At 37.9% G+C, this 13,339-nt stretch overlaps 1 protein-coding gene across 5 annotated transcripts in view; it reads right to left on the bottom strand.

Annotated features, from left to right (window-relative positions):
- The window catches only part of THADA (THADA armadillo repeat containing), a 307,941-nt gene that overhangs the window by 246,240 nt on the left and 48,362 nt on the right, over positions 1-13,339 (bottom strand). For all 5 annotated transcript variants that reach the window (XM_070235533.1, XM_001498963.6, XM_070235534.1 and 2 more), the window contains one exon: positions 9,422-9,531. In XM_070235533.1, the coding sequence (XP_070091634.1) occupies positions 9,422-9,531 (110 nt within the window). The remainder of the gene's footprint in view (positions 1-9,421; positions 9,532-13,339) is intronic.

The raw sequence follows: 13,339 nt of genomic DNA, 5'->3' as shown, positions 1-13,339 counted from the left end.
ATACCATTCTGTTCTTTAAACACAGCAAAGGCTTTTTGCACAAGCTGTTCCCATTGCTTCGAAAGTTCTTCCCTCAGAAAGCTGCTGCTTCTTGTCATTCAGTCCTCGGCCTGCTATAGTGTAAGAGGAATGAGACTTTCCTTACCACCAAACTTTATCACATAAAAATACATATTGCTATCTGATAGTTTCTTATTATTTTCCAGATGTCCTTTAAAATATAAACCCCATGATATCAGGGACACTCTCTGTCCTATCCACTTCTCTATTCCCAGCACTTAGAACAGGGCCTAGCACCCAGTAAGGAGCTCAATAAATACCTGCTGGATAGATGAACGACCTATAACTCGCCAACTGTTAAGTGCACCATTCTAAAAACCAGGTTGACAAAGAAAGAGGAAAACTGGAAAAGAAAGTATAAATAAAAGTGCTTTCCAATGACAAGAGGTTTCACCATTAGAGCCAGCAGGTGATTCAACTCCTGAGCTTCCCCAAACATGTAGAAACACACTCATAATCTCCACATACCAAGGAAGATATTTTCTACTGAAACCCCCAAGCAGCCTATCAAATTAACTCTGTTAGCCTAAATGATACCTTAAGAGCTAATTTTTTTCCCAAGATTCAAGAACAAAACTCGGTACTGGGTTCAGGTTTGTGTAAGTGTTATCTAACAGGTTTGTATTGCTGTGAACATGGGGTAGAAATTATGTTTCAAATGAGCAGTGTTTCTGAGTTCTAACAAACACAACATTTAATCTGAGGTTATAACCTTTTCCCTTCTCTTTTAAGGCTCTTTAGGAGATCTCCAGGCCTGCAGCTTCAACTATTGCCTCTGTAGGCTGACTCTCAAATATACACCCCCAGCAAGGGTGACCAACTGTCCCTGTCTGCCTGGGACAGAGGGGTTTCCCCGAAGGCTGGGGTTCCAGTGCTAAAACACTGGGGCAGGCCCAAGTCACCCTATCTCCAACTCTGACCTCTCTCCGAATTTCTCGACCTTTATTTCCACTGTCTGCTATCCGTCTAGGCAGCCTCCCAACACTACCTCGAACTCCACACATCTAAAGTGTCAGCCCACCTCCTGTCAGGCCCTTCCTTCTCCTCACCTTGCTTTGTCAATGGAATTAATTATTTTTCCCATTACCCGAGATGGACAGCTCAGTAGTGGAACTTTTTCTTGGTCCTCCATTTCTTCCTATTAAATTATCTAATTTATTTCTCTAATCCCAAAGATTATTTTGCTAGCCTAGAAGTTCCTCTAAGAACAAGAACTATGTTTTACCAATATTTTATCCTCTATAATGCCTGCCTATCACAATTTATTATATAAAGCAGGTGACCAATAAACTTTCGTTAAACTGCTAATCTCTGAAGCAGTATGAAGTTCCAAAAAAAATCTGGATTCCACTGCTGGCTCTGTTACCAACTAGTTATGTGGCTATGAACAAATCATTTGGTTTCTCAGGGCCTATAAATGAAAATAAAATCATTATAAAAATGCTTTGAAATTCAATGAGATATTATTACTTGGCTTACTATTACAAAAAGAGAAAGCAATGACCCTAAATTATATAAGCACCCAAAGCTGCACATGAGAATGTCTCCAAAATACCTCATCACAGCCCCACACAAACCTTAGTCCCTTTTTCAGGTCCTCATATGCCTCTCTTAGTTCTACAGAGATAACTGTTTCAAATTTAGATCCTAATAATTGTCTCTAGGTTTACAGCAACTCTGGCTACCATATTACACTCTCAGTGGTCAAACAAAGCATTTCCAACAGTCTCTGGCACACAGTAGATATTCAAGAAATCTTTTGTTGAATGAATAAATAAGGACCAACTAGGACTGGTGCCAGCTGCTGTGCATTAGCTGCGCCTTCAGTTGGGCAGATAATTAAAAAATCAGGTATTAAAAAGGGAGGACCTGGGGCTGGCCCCGTGGCCGAGTGGTTAAGTTTGCGCGCTCCGCTGCAGGCGGCCCAGTGTTTCGTTAGTTCGAATCCTGGGCGCGGACATGGCACTGCTCATCAGACCACGCTGAGGCAGCGTCCCACATGCCACAACTAGAAGAACCCACAACGAAGAATACACAACTATGTACCGGGGGGCTTTGGGGATAAAAAGGAAAAAATAAAATCTTTAAAAAAAAAAAAAAAAAAAAAAAAAAAAAAAAAGGGAGGACTAGAACTGTAGGGCTTCACAATGGTGAAGTCACTGTGCCTATAAAAACACAATAGCCTAATCCAGAGTTCTGACTATTCAATGAAACTTCTGTCTACTCCCCAGCAAGGAAAGATCACTTTATAAGGAAGTGATTTCAAAACTCCAGAGTTGCTGGCGTTTACGATAATAAAGGAACTGAGAGGTAAAAATGGAACCATGCGAGGCTCCCAAGAACAATGCAACAGAGTCTAGTTGTTTGTTTTGGTTCCTCATCACACAATCCTGGGGTCAGCAAGGAAAAGGGAAAGGTTCCTGAGCGAAGCAGTCCTCGCTCTTTGTGCCAACTCTGTGCAGTCACCAACCACAGCCCCGGGGAATTCCAATCCTGCTTTGTTAGCGGAGGCCTCCTCACTAAAAGAGCAGACATCCTCTTTGTCTGAAGGCTCTTTTGCTTTATTTATTTCACTCCCATGTCAAATTAATACAAAATACACAGTGTCTTGAGACTTGAGTACATCATAAAAATTGTAACTTTTTTACAAGTGATTCAAGGTCCTTCATAAGCAATGCTCACTAAATGTTATTAATCTACAAAATACTCCTAAAAGATCAGTTTATCAATTCTAAAGGAAGTTTACTAAAAATGTATCCAACTTCCCTCAATCTTTCATACCCCAAATCCCCAACTGTCCCAGTTAGAAACTAGAAAGCAGTACTGGACACTGAGTAGAATGCTCAGAGATGAAAGAGGCCTTAGAAAGCTGAACCCTCTTATTTTATCAAAGAGGACACAGCAGCCCAGAAAGGCTAAATGGCTTTCCTATTGTCAACAAAGCTGGTAGTGGAACTCAGCATTAATTCATACCTCAACAGTCTTTCCTCTACACTCCAAGGGAGGTGGTGGTTGAGAGTTGGGGTGTGGGAGGAAGCAGACCACTCTGATTTTCCTGTTTATCACAGTCAAGAAGTAGTAGAAAGTAAAAAAAGAAAAAAACCCTGATAGGAGAGAGGCAGAGGGTTTTGTTGAGTATTTTTCCCCTGTGCTAAGTGTTACGCCCTGAGTCCCTGCTAAAAGTAACAGAAATGAACAGCCCAGGCCATAGCTGGTGTTTAGGCCTTTGTGTTTCTTGAACAGATCACTGGAGCAAATTATTGTTCCATAAACAGATTAGTCCAATTTCTATCCACAAAGCTATCTCACTCATAGTGGATAAGTATTCCAAGATAAGCATAAAACCCGCAGACTGAAATCAAATCACATATGCTGTATACCCAACTAATTGGTCATTAGACTATTTTGCACCAATAAATCAGGTTCCCTGACTACAAAGTGGTTTTCCAATGGCTTCATCCATCCACTGAAGTATGGTAACATAGAGCTATTTTTTGTTGAGTTCTGATTAGTTATATTACTATTGTTAATCGAGAAATGTTACCTTCATTTCTTCAATCTCTTCCACAGTATGGTTATTTTTCCTAACTTAGAGATTTTTCCAATCTCCAATTATTTCATAAGCTAAATTCTTCACTCCATTCATTCTTTAGTCAAGTATTATGTTTATTATTTCAAGGTTCATGTTTATTATTTAATCAATTAACCTAAACAGTGACAGATGTGCTGGAAGATTGTGTGCATGTGCATGCACATTTTAAAATGGGAACATAACCCTGAAGCATGGAGAAATTTTAAGCCTGAAAAATGATTTGCCCAAATGAGATCCAGTGAGAAAGCTACATATCAACAGAAGCCATCCTAACCTCCCTCACCACCATCAAACGCTTTGAGTTCACTGCAGCTAAAACATCAGCGGGCTGTTCTGAAGCCTCAGCTGCAGGCACAGGCAATAACAACAGTGACCAAATCTGAACTGAATTACCCATCAGAAGGCCATGGGGAGAAGAGCACGATTCGGTGGATTAAAAGAAATCGTTAGAAGGATGTACCAGATTTGTTGGTTCTCTTAATATTTAATATAACCATTCCCTGAGATCAGGAGAAAAAAATTAATATTAAAAACTCTGGATCTTTACTAACAGCTGAGATAAAGGTTACTCAGGTAACAAGATTCTTCCATTATTGTGTCTAAATGACTCAGTGTTATTATAAGAACTTTAAAAACGAGCATTCAAAGCTCCAGAAAGAAGGTAATATTGGACTCAACTATGGAGTGGGCTTAAAAAGAACAATTCAGGGGTCACAAACCAAAGACACAGAATTTAAACATTAAGACATCCTACTTTTCCCCCAAATCCTTCAAATCCACTACAGAAATGGGAAATTTAAAAGATTTTATCTATGCATAAAAAATTAATATGGCTTCTCAGAGTGGACCATTATTTAGTTATTCTTTAATTATTAATATTTCAAACAAAATTCACAGGACATGCAGGAAAAAAAAGTGTCTTATTTAGACATACTTGCCAAAGGAGATGAGAATAAAGGTTTAAACAAAATTGCATATTCTTTCATTTAGAGTTGAATGACTCTTTCCCCAAATTTCAGACAATACATTCTATTTATTTCTCGCTCAACTGTATCTTCTTTATAGTGACTTGGTCTTTCATTCTTCAGTAAGGTAGACAAAATAATTTTTTCATTATATTTCAATTGTTTCTAAGAAGTTTTCTGTTGAATTTTAATTGTAGTAGCTATAATTAACTGTTGAAAGTTTAAATACATATTTAAATTACTTCTATCCACCATAATAGTTGATGTCTATCAGTCAGCACTAGCACTTTATGGAAAAAAATACTAAATGCCAGCAGTTCATTTTTTCAGGCCAATAATGTGAAAATGATTGTAATTACTGCAAAAAATATTTGTAGGTTAAGCTATATCTCAAGAAGCAGAGCAATTCAAATATATGAAGAGTAAGACGATATCCAGTATTCACAAACCTCCCTACTAGATTGAGAATTGCAGTCAACAATTTAGTCCCCTTATAGTTAAGTTTTTCATTTACGGTTGGACAAGTGAAAGCTATATTCCCCTGCTGCGCACCCTAGTTATGGACTTTGTTCATTGTCATTGCAAGAACAACTTAAAATACTAAGGTCATAGAGAGTAAACAAGGAAATACAAATTTCACCAGAAACTTGAATTTAGAGTTATGACTTTAGTGCACTTAATCACTCCAATCAAATGCTTAGGCAGGTAATTATGCATAGGAAGGTAAGTTTTTAAAAGAGAGTATGAATATTTTATCAAATTCTAAATAGGAAGCACTATATAAGAAAATCAGATTCTAAAAAATTAATTCAACATATTGTTTATGTGTATGTATGCAAGTGTTGCTTTCAAAAAATTTCCAGAAAAAAGAATAGTGTTTCCCACTCCTATTTATTCTTAGATGATTGTTTAATAGTGAAGTCAGTTTACATGTGAAGACATTTTGAATAATCCTATTAAAAACCAATTCAAACAATGTGGCTCATGTTTAACTCTTCAGTTATTTATCCATTAATCTCTTTAAGTGCTTCCTTCCTTAACACAGCTGTAGTTCAAGAGGTGGCCAGCAGTTGGCCCCCATTTCAGCGGATTTTCATGAAAGTCCAGATTTCTTTCTGCAAACTTTTAAATGCTGTATGCCTAAATAATTTTTTCATAACTTAAGAGCTTATAAAAAGCTTTCAAAAAGATCCCAAAGAAACAGCTTCTTTTAAAAATAAAAACCAAACAAAAGGAAGCCACACACACTGTAAAGATGTTCTCTGCAAAACATTCTGTTTGGCAAATCTGAAATGTCTCCAAAGGGATCAAGAACCACTTGGTTTGGAAGCAACAGTTGAGAACTCATAACAAGTTGGTTAAAAGCCAACAGTGACAGCCATGAGGAGCTCCTTACAGCAGATTAGGAGTGGCTGAGACACCAGGCACTGGGCCTTGCCTAGTCTCCCCATTCCACTTATGTGGAATGCCTTTAACTGTACCATTCAAACACACAGCACAAAAGCCTCTGTCCTTGGTCCTCTGTTCTTTTCTCCTTTTACGCTCTCCCCTAAAGATTGCAACCCTTCTAACTATGATGTTTATGGTGACAACTCATAAACCTACATCTCTGTTTCTGTTTCATCACCCAAACTAATCCCTTATCTCCAAGTTCCGACTCAACTATTTCCACCAGGATATGCCATCATCATCTCACACCCAACACATACAAAACAACAATCTCATTCATCTTTATCAAATGAATTCCCTCTTTCAGTTTCCTTGTCTTTGTTAACATCAATCTCATTTTTCTGGTCACCAAGAATTAAACCACAGGAATAATCTTGGACTCCCTGGTGACCTCCATTGCTCACATTCAGTTGGTTCACGTGGCAGAGTGCATTTTTCAAAGATGGCCACCACAATATCGCCCACCCCACGTGTATTTCTACGATATGATCTTGCCACTTTGCCACCCAACAGTGGAGTCTAATTCCTCTGCCCTCACATCTGGATGGGCCTTAAGACTCACTTATAGGGGCCGGCCCGGTGGCGCAGCAGTCAAGTTCGCACGTTCCGCTTCTCAGTGGCCCGGGGTTCGCAGGTTCGGATCCCGGGTGCAGACATAACACCGCTTGGCAAAAAGCCATGCTGTGGTAGGCATCCCACATATAAAATAGAGGAAGATGGGCATGGATGTTAGCTCAGGGCCAGTCTTCCTCAGCAAAAAGAGGAAGATTGGCAGTAGTTAGCTCAAGGCTAATCTTCCTCAAAAAAAAAAAAAAAAAAAGACTCACTTATGACCAAAAGAATGTGACTAAAGCAATGCTATGAGACTTCTGAGGCTAGGTCAGAAAAGACCATGCAGTTTCTGCCTGGTTCTCTTGGAATACTCTCTCTGAGGGAAGCCAGGTGCCATATAAGAATTTCAACTACACTAAGTCTACCATGCTGAGAGGCCACGTGCATTCCCAACTAGGCCCAGTCTTCTAGCTATCCCACCAAGGTCCCACAAGCATGAATAAAGCTGTCTTGGAGTCTCCTGACCAGTTCATCTGCCAGCTGAATGCCACCAACTGAACTCAGTAAACACCCTGGGCAGAAGAATCACCCAGTTGAGTCCTGCTCTAATTCTTGACACATAAAATCATGAAATATAATAAAATATGTCCACAGCTTTCCTTCTAAGCATTCAATACATCATGTGTGGGGTTGTTACTATGTGGGGCTGGATGTTAACTGAGATGTCACTTCTTCCTCTCCATTCCCAGAGCCACTGTCACAGAAGCAGCTCTCATCACCTCAGATCTAGATCGGTATAACTGACTCCAGGCTCTCCTCACTACAGTCTGTCATTACAATTAATCTAACCTAACATTTCCAACTGAAAAACTACTTTCACACACCAACACCACAACCAACTTCAATCTCATGATGTTTTACATTTGTAAAAAGTTGTATAATGCAAAACAATCTTCATAAACATCTATTTTACTTGATCCATACAGCAAAGCCACAGAGATCTGCCAATAGGGCAGATATTCTTTTCCTCACTTTAGAGATGAAGAGCCCAGAGGCTAAGGAGATAAACTTTTGCACAATCTCACTGCCAATAAATGGAATAGATACAACTAGAATTAAGAGTTTGTGTCACAAATTATTGTTGTTTTTCTATTCTACGATGCCTCCCATGATCTACTTCAGATCAAAAATGTTCAGTGCCTCTCTCCATCCCTCCTACAGCAAACCTGCTTTCTAGGTATCCATATTTGGCCTCAATCTCTCCAGTTGTAAGATATTACCTACTAGCTCCACTATAATCAGGCTGGCTTATTTACTCACTTAACAATACGACATGCTGAACATTTGCTCACAAAGCTTCCTCCTTCTCCTCCTGTCTACTTAAACCTTCCTCATGCATTAGCACAAATTCCACCTCCTCCTCCAGGCCCTACTAGCCTATCCCTGTTGGTCTCTCTCTCTGCTATTCCTACGGAATTTGTACATTTCACCCAAATTTCCACAACCATATTGGATTGTTTATCTTGTCCAAGTGTGCCAGTCTTATTTTCCAGGCTAGTATTCAGCTAACACAGATCCGCACATACGGCGATGCCGGGTGCTAACAGCCAGTGTCTGTTCTGACCAGTCAGTGCCCATGACACACCATTTGTTAAATATTTTGAACTTCACCCCTGCCTATTTCCCCAATTAAACCATAAGCTCTTTGAAAACACGAACCTCGTCTTATAAAGAAGTATTATATCCTCCAAGCCAAGGACAGTAGTAGGCACACAGCTAGTGCTCAATATATATTTGTTAATTGATTTGAAGGGAGTGAAGTGTGCTGTGTTGTGAGAAGAAAATATTCCTAAGTCATGTCTACACTGGAAAGAAAGAGTTGAAAAGATGATAAAATATTTTCAAGATCAGCAGTTTAACGTCAGGGACATTTTTTAATGTATCATTTCAAGATATTCTGTGTAGCCCATAACTGCCAAACTGTTTTATAAATGTTTTTACCAGGAGTGTGAAGAAAATGTTTCAAAAATATTCAAGGAGTAGATGTCTTAACAGCCCAAAATAAAATGTTTGCTGAGGCTACACGGCTGGCAGAACTCTGCTTCATTTCAAAAAGTTTCCAGGCAATGGAAATGTTTTCCTGGAAAATACTACCTTTTATTTAGAGAACACTTGCCATGAACACTTAGTCATTAAGTAATTTAAGGTTTCCTCACAAGCTTTTTGGAGGAAATCTATTATACGAATGAACGAAATTATCAGCACCTATAATGTCGAAAAAAATACGTTTGGCTAAATATATGAAATCTACCAAAGTATTTTTCCAAGTAAGGGGGAAAAATCTCTTATACTGTTTGGTCTATTTACAGTTCTTTTAAAATTTTCTATATGATAAAATTACCCAAAAAAGCACAAAATCCTTAAGCGTTTGTCTGTAATATACACAAACCCCAAAACTGGAGGGCTTATTTTATTCCAAATGCCAAGTAATTTTCAAACAGACAAAACACTCATTTCATTCAATGAAACGAAATGGTAACTTCAAAGCTATTTTTAGCAAAATCTTTGAGTTTGCTTCAAATCACCTTTCAACGAGAGAGCAACTTGGTTTGGACATTTCATTCAATCATCTACAGTAAATCATACAATGAAACCTAAGAAAACAACTTCTTCTAAGAGTTTTGAAGCCAACCAAGTCTTATTCTTTCAAACATCAAAAGACAACTAAATTCTACTTCGAGCACATGGTTTGTACATTGAGTCTTTTAAAAATGTACACAAAAGGATATTTGTGTTGTTTTACCTGTTTAGGATTTCAGTGAGTTTCACAAAGCCAGTGTAAGCCAGTTCAAATGCTCCTCTGTGCCTGGACTGTAAAAGGTGTTGTTTAAAGTAATCTCCAATTTCTTTTACCTTTAAAACAAAATCAGAAACAAATGTTCGATTTATGCTTACATTTACAGATGTATTTATGTCAGTAATATCATTTAGAACTCAGGTCTAGCTGTCCATCCATTTAGCACCTACTATGTGACAGGCGGTATTTTAAGCACTTTTATAACATCACAATTAATCCTTACAATTATTCCATGAAATAAGTACTGTTATTATCTCCACTTTACAATGGGGAATATAAGGCCAAGTAACTCATTCAAGGTCACACAGCAAGTAGGTGGTAGAGCCAATACACAAACCTAGGCAGTCTGGCTCCATAGCTGACCATCTTTAACTGCTACACTCGAACTGCCTCCCTATGCCAGCTTTAGAAACCTCACTGTGTTCTCTTTGTTATCTCATATCATTCAACACCAACAGCAAATCACAGAAGGTGACAACCCTCACACACCTAGGTAAGATAATTACCTTTTTTTCCTCTTATAAAAATTTTTCTCTTGTGGTTAAAATATACATAACATAAAATTTACTAGTTTTACCATTTTTAAGTGTACAATGGCATTCAGTACATTCACACTGTTGTGCAACCATCACCACCACCCATCTACAAAACTTTTTCATTTTCCCAAACTGAAACTCCAAACTACTAAACAGTAACTCCCAAAAATTACCTTTTAGAGATATACAAATGTTAACAGCAATGCAAGATGTAGTGCAAAGGGCCTCCTAAAAATCGACAAGCTTCACTTTGAGTCAGAACCATGGGATTTTCCAAAATGCTACCCAACTGCTTTCCTACATGGTGTCTTCCTCCATGCAAGGTCAGACAAATAAAAAATATGACAATTTATTTTAAAGAAGACATGACTGACAGTTGCTGATGAAGGTTTGCACAGAATTAACTGTTAAATTGGTTGGGCTGATTGTATTTTTCCTCCATTAAGATTTAGTGTCTACTGGCTTTAGAAAATCCAGAATTTGTATAAAACTCAGGACCCTAGCTATAACTGGCTACCTCTTGACCCAGGTCTCTCCAGCAGATCATGATGGGGTATGGTGAAAAGGCAAGCTGACCCAAGATAGCTCAGAATCGCTTACCTAGAGACACCTTCCAGCTCAGCACAGTGACTAGATTAGTGTTCTGCACACATTAGAGATGATAAATCATACAAGGAGTAAACATGTGACCATGGGCAAGTGTCTGAGTTTCCTCATCTATAAACTGGGAATAATAACAGTATTTGCCTCATAGGTTGTGTATTAAAATGAGTTAATAAATCTAAAAGCTCAGAACGGGCATGTAACCTATAATACAGCTCAGTTCAGTATGAGCTCTGTCTGGGTTTCCAAATAGAAGAAAAGTAGTTTTTACTCTATACTCAAATATATCTGATTAGAGAGACAAGTGATACATTTAGGGAAATAAGAATCAGACATGAGACCAACGAAGAACTAGAAAAGCAATATATAATAGAATTTTTAAAATTCTAACACTTTAATATCCCAAAGAGTGACATGTCACGTTCTTCAGTTAATGTTTTCAGGTAAAGATCTGATGATACTCCTAATTTTTAATATTTTTTAAAGGTGACATACTACTACTTGTCAAAAACCAAAGTCAGGGTAAGCCTTATCATTTTATGTTCAATATAGTAATTTCAGAGAATATTTTGAACAGAATTATCAAGCCGTAAATCTGAACTTAACTCACAAGGTAGATGTAAAGCTCAATAATCCTACAAAATGGGGACCAGAAGAAACACCAGTTAGCTAACTTATTATGACCATCATTTCTATTATTAGAGACATAAAAGAAGATTTCCAAGAAAGTATTTTAAGCCACAGAATATAAAAACAGGAAGTCACAGAGATGGGGTCTCTCTAAATTCCTTAATTTTTTTTTTCAGAATGTTACAGATATTAAAACATACTTCAGGAAAACATAAAGGTTACTGGTAAAGCGCTTCTGGACTTACAACAGTTCACAATCTAGTTCTTAACCAAAGATCAGATTTTCCTTGCTTCCTTTATCCTAAATCCTTTCAAAGTGGCATAACCCAAAAAGCACATAATAAAATGAAAGACTTGAGAAGTGTGACTAACGGATGGTCTTCTCGAGAGTGGACCTCCATCCTAGGTAACCCTGGCCTCAGAAAACAGAGTGAGGTTCTAAGACATAAGTGAGAGGTAGACAGTTTTTCCTCATTCCATTTTGCATTTCATTTCCCAACAAACCCAGCTGGGTAATACCCACGCTTATTATGAATTTTTCCTTTGAAGAGAGTATAAAATGTCTGTTCATCAGACAGTATTTCTTCAGCACCCACCAAATGCTGAGCAGTTCAGTGCTCGTGCTGACAGGGAAGGACAAAACAAGATGTCTCTCCTCAGGAGGCTATCGGCTCAGAGAAAACCACTAGTCTAGGTGGTACCCATTAGAAGCTTAACAGCTCCAAGAAATGAAAGATCCTTCTGCACTGAAATAAATGATTAGAAAAAGCTTCATGTCCAGACCTTAAACAGGATATACTTGGGTGAACCACATGGAAGAGGATAATTAACAGGAAAAGAGGCTGGAATACTAGAATGAATGAATAAACATTTATTAATACCTGCTACCTGCCACTTTACTGGGTCTTTTTATATGAATGAACACAGAACATACAGGAGAGGGTTAGCAGATCTGGCTGAACGGCCTCGAGGTTTCATGCCAGAAAACTGTGGAAGATAAGCTTGCAAAGATGGGATGTACCTCATTAGAAAGGGTGGGAGGAGTCAGCAGGGCAGTATGGTCTATGAGAAGCTGGACAGGGAGAAGGGGCGGTGCTGATACCCTCCCACTGGATAGTCAGACGACAAGGAACATATTTGACCCAAACGACTTGGAAAATTAATGACAACAGTTGAATCAGAAAAAGAATTTTTAAATTTAATTTAAAAAGTGAAAAAGTCCCCTGAGAATCTAACTCATTTGTCTTTCTATTAGATACCACTAAGTTCCTATTTAAAGTTCACAAAAAGCTTCCTTTTAACAGGGATGATGTCTTTAAAAAATATTTTCTTAATAAATAACATATATCTCAGGATTTTCTGAAGGGAATTAAGGTAAAAATGCAATTAAAAAAAGGCACTGATTTCTATTCTTAAAATTAAATTCTAGTCATTGTCTCTTTAAGTTTAGCATACGCTGGTTCTAACTTTTCATAAAACCTAGTTCTATAGACAAATTAATATGCTTATGGATTTACAGGGTGTAAATTTCCATAGGGGAAGACAGCTACATGCCATGTCTCTAGGCATCTAGAATTCACCAACAGACTAATTAGGGGAGCTCATCTAGAGCATGAAACTGACAAAGGACAAATGTAGATAAATTTTTTATTTGTCCTTTAGAATAGAGAGAAATACAGTAGAAAAATCAAAGCTAATTCCATTCATTATAAATTAGATAAACCCAAGGTGGGACGTTTCTACAAAGAGTAGGTTAAGATCTGAGACTCTGGAGCCAAGAGGGCTGAGCTCAGGAACCCTACTCGGCCTCCTGACTAATATAAGCGAATTAAGCAACAGTTCCCTCATCTGTGAAATGGGCATAAAGCTAGAACCTACTTCACAGGATTATTCTGAGAAATAAATGAGATCATGCATATAAGCATGTAGCAGAGTACCCGGCACAGAGGAGCAATCAATATTGCTAAGTGTCCACTTTTGTTTTTATTTTGTATCATCAAGTAGTGAAACTTAATCCATAAACCTTAATTTAAATTTTAACTTTAAGACACAGCGAGTTCTTATAACCTGAGGAATGTTAACAGGAGTTTCTAAT

The sequence above is a fragment of the Equus caballus genome, chromosome 15 (genome assembly GCF_041296265.1).
Source record: "Equus caballus isolate H_3958 breed thoroughbred chromosome 15, TB-T2T, whole genome shotgun sequence".
Lineage (NCBI taxonomy): Eukaryota > Metazoa > Chordata > Mammalia > Perissodactyla > Equidae > Equus > Equus caballus.
The sequence above is the reverse complement of the archived record's forward strand: the minus strand, read 5'-3'. Positions and strand labels throughout refer to the sequence as shown.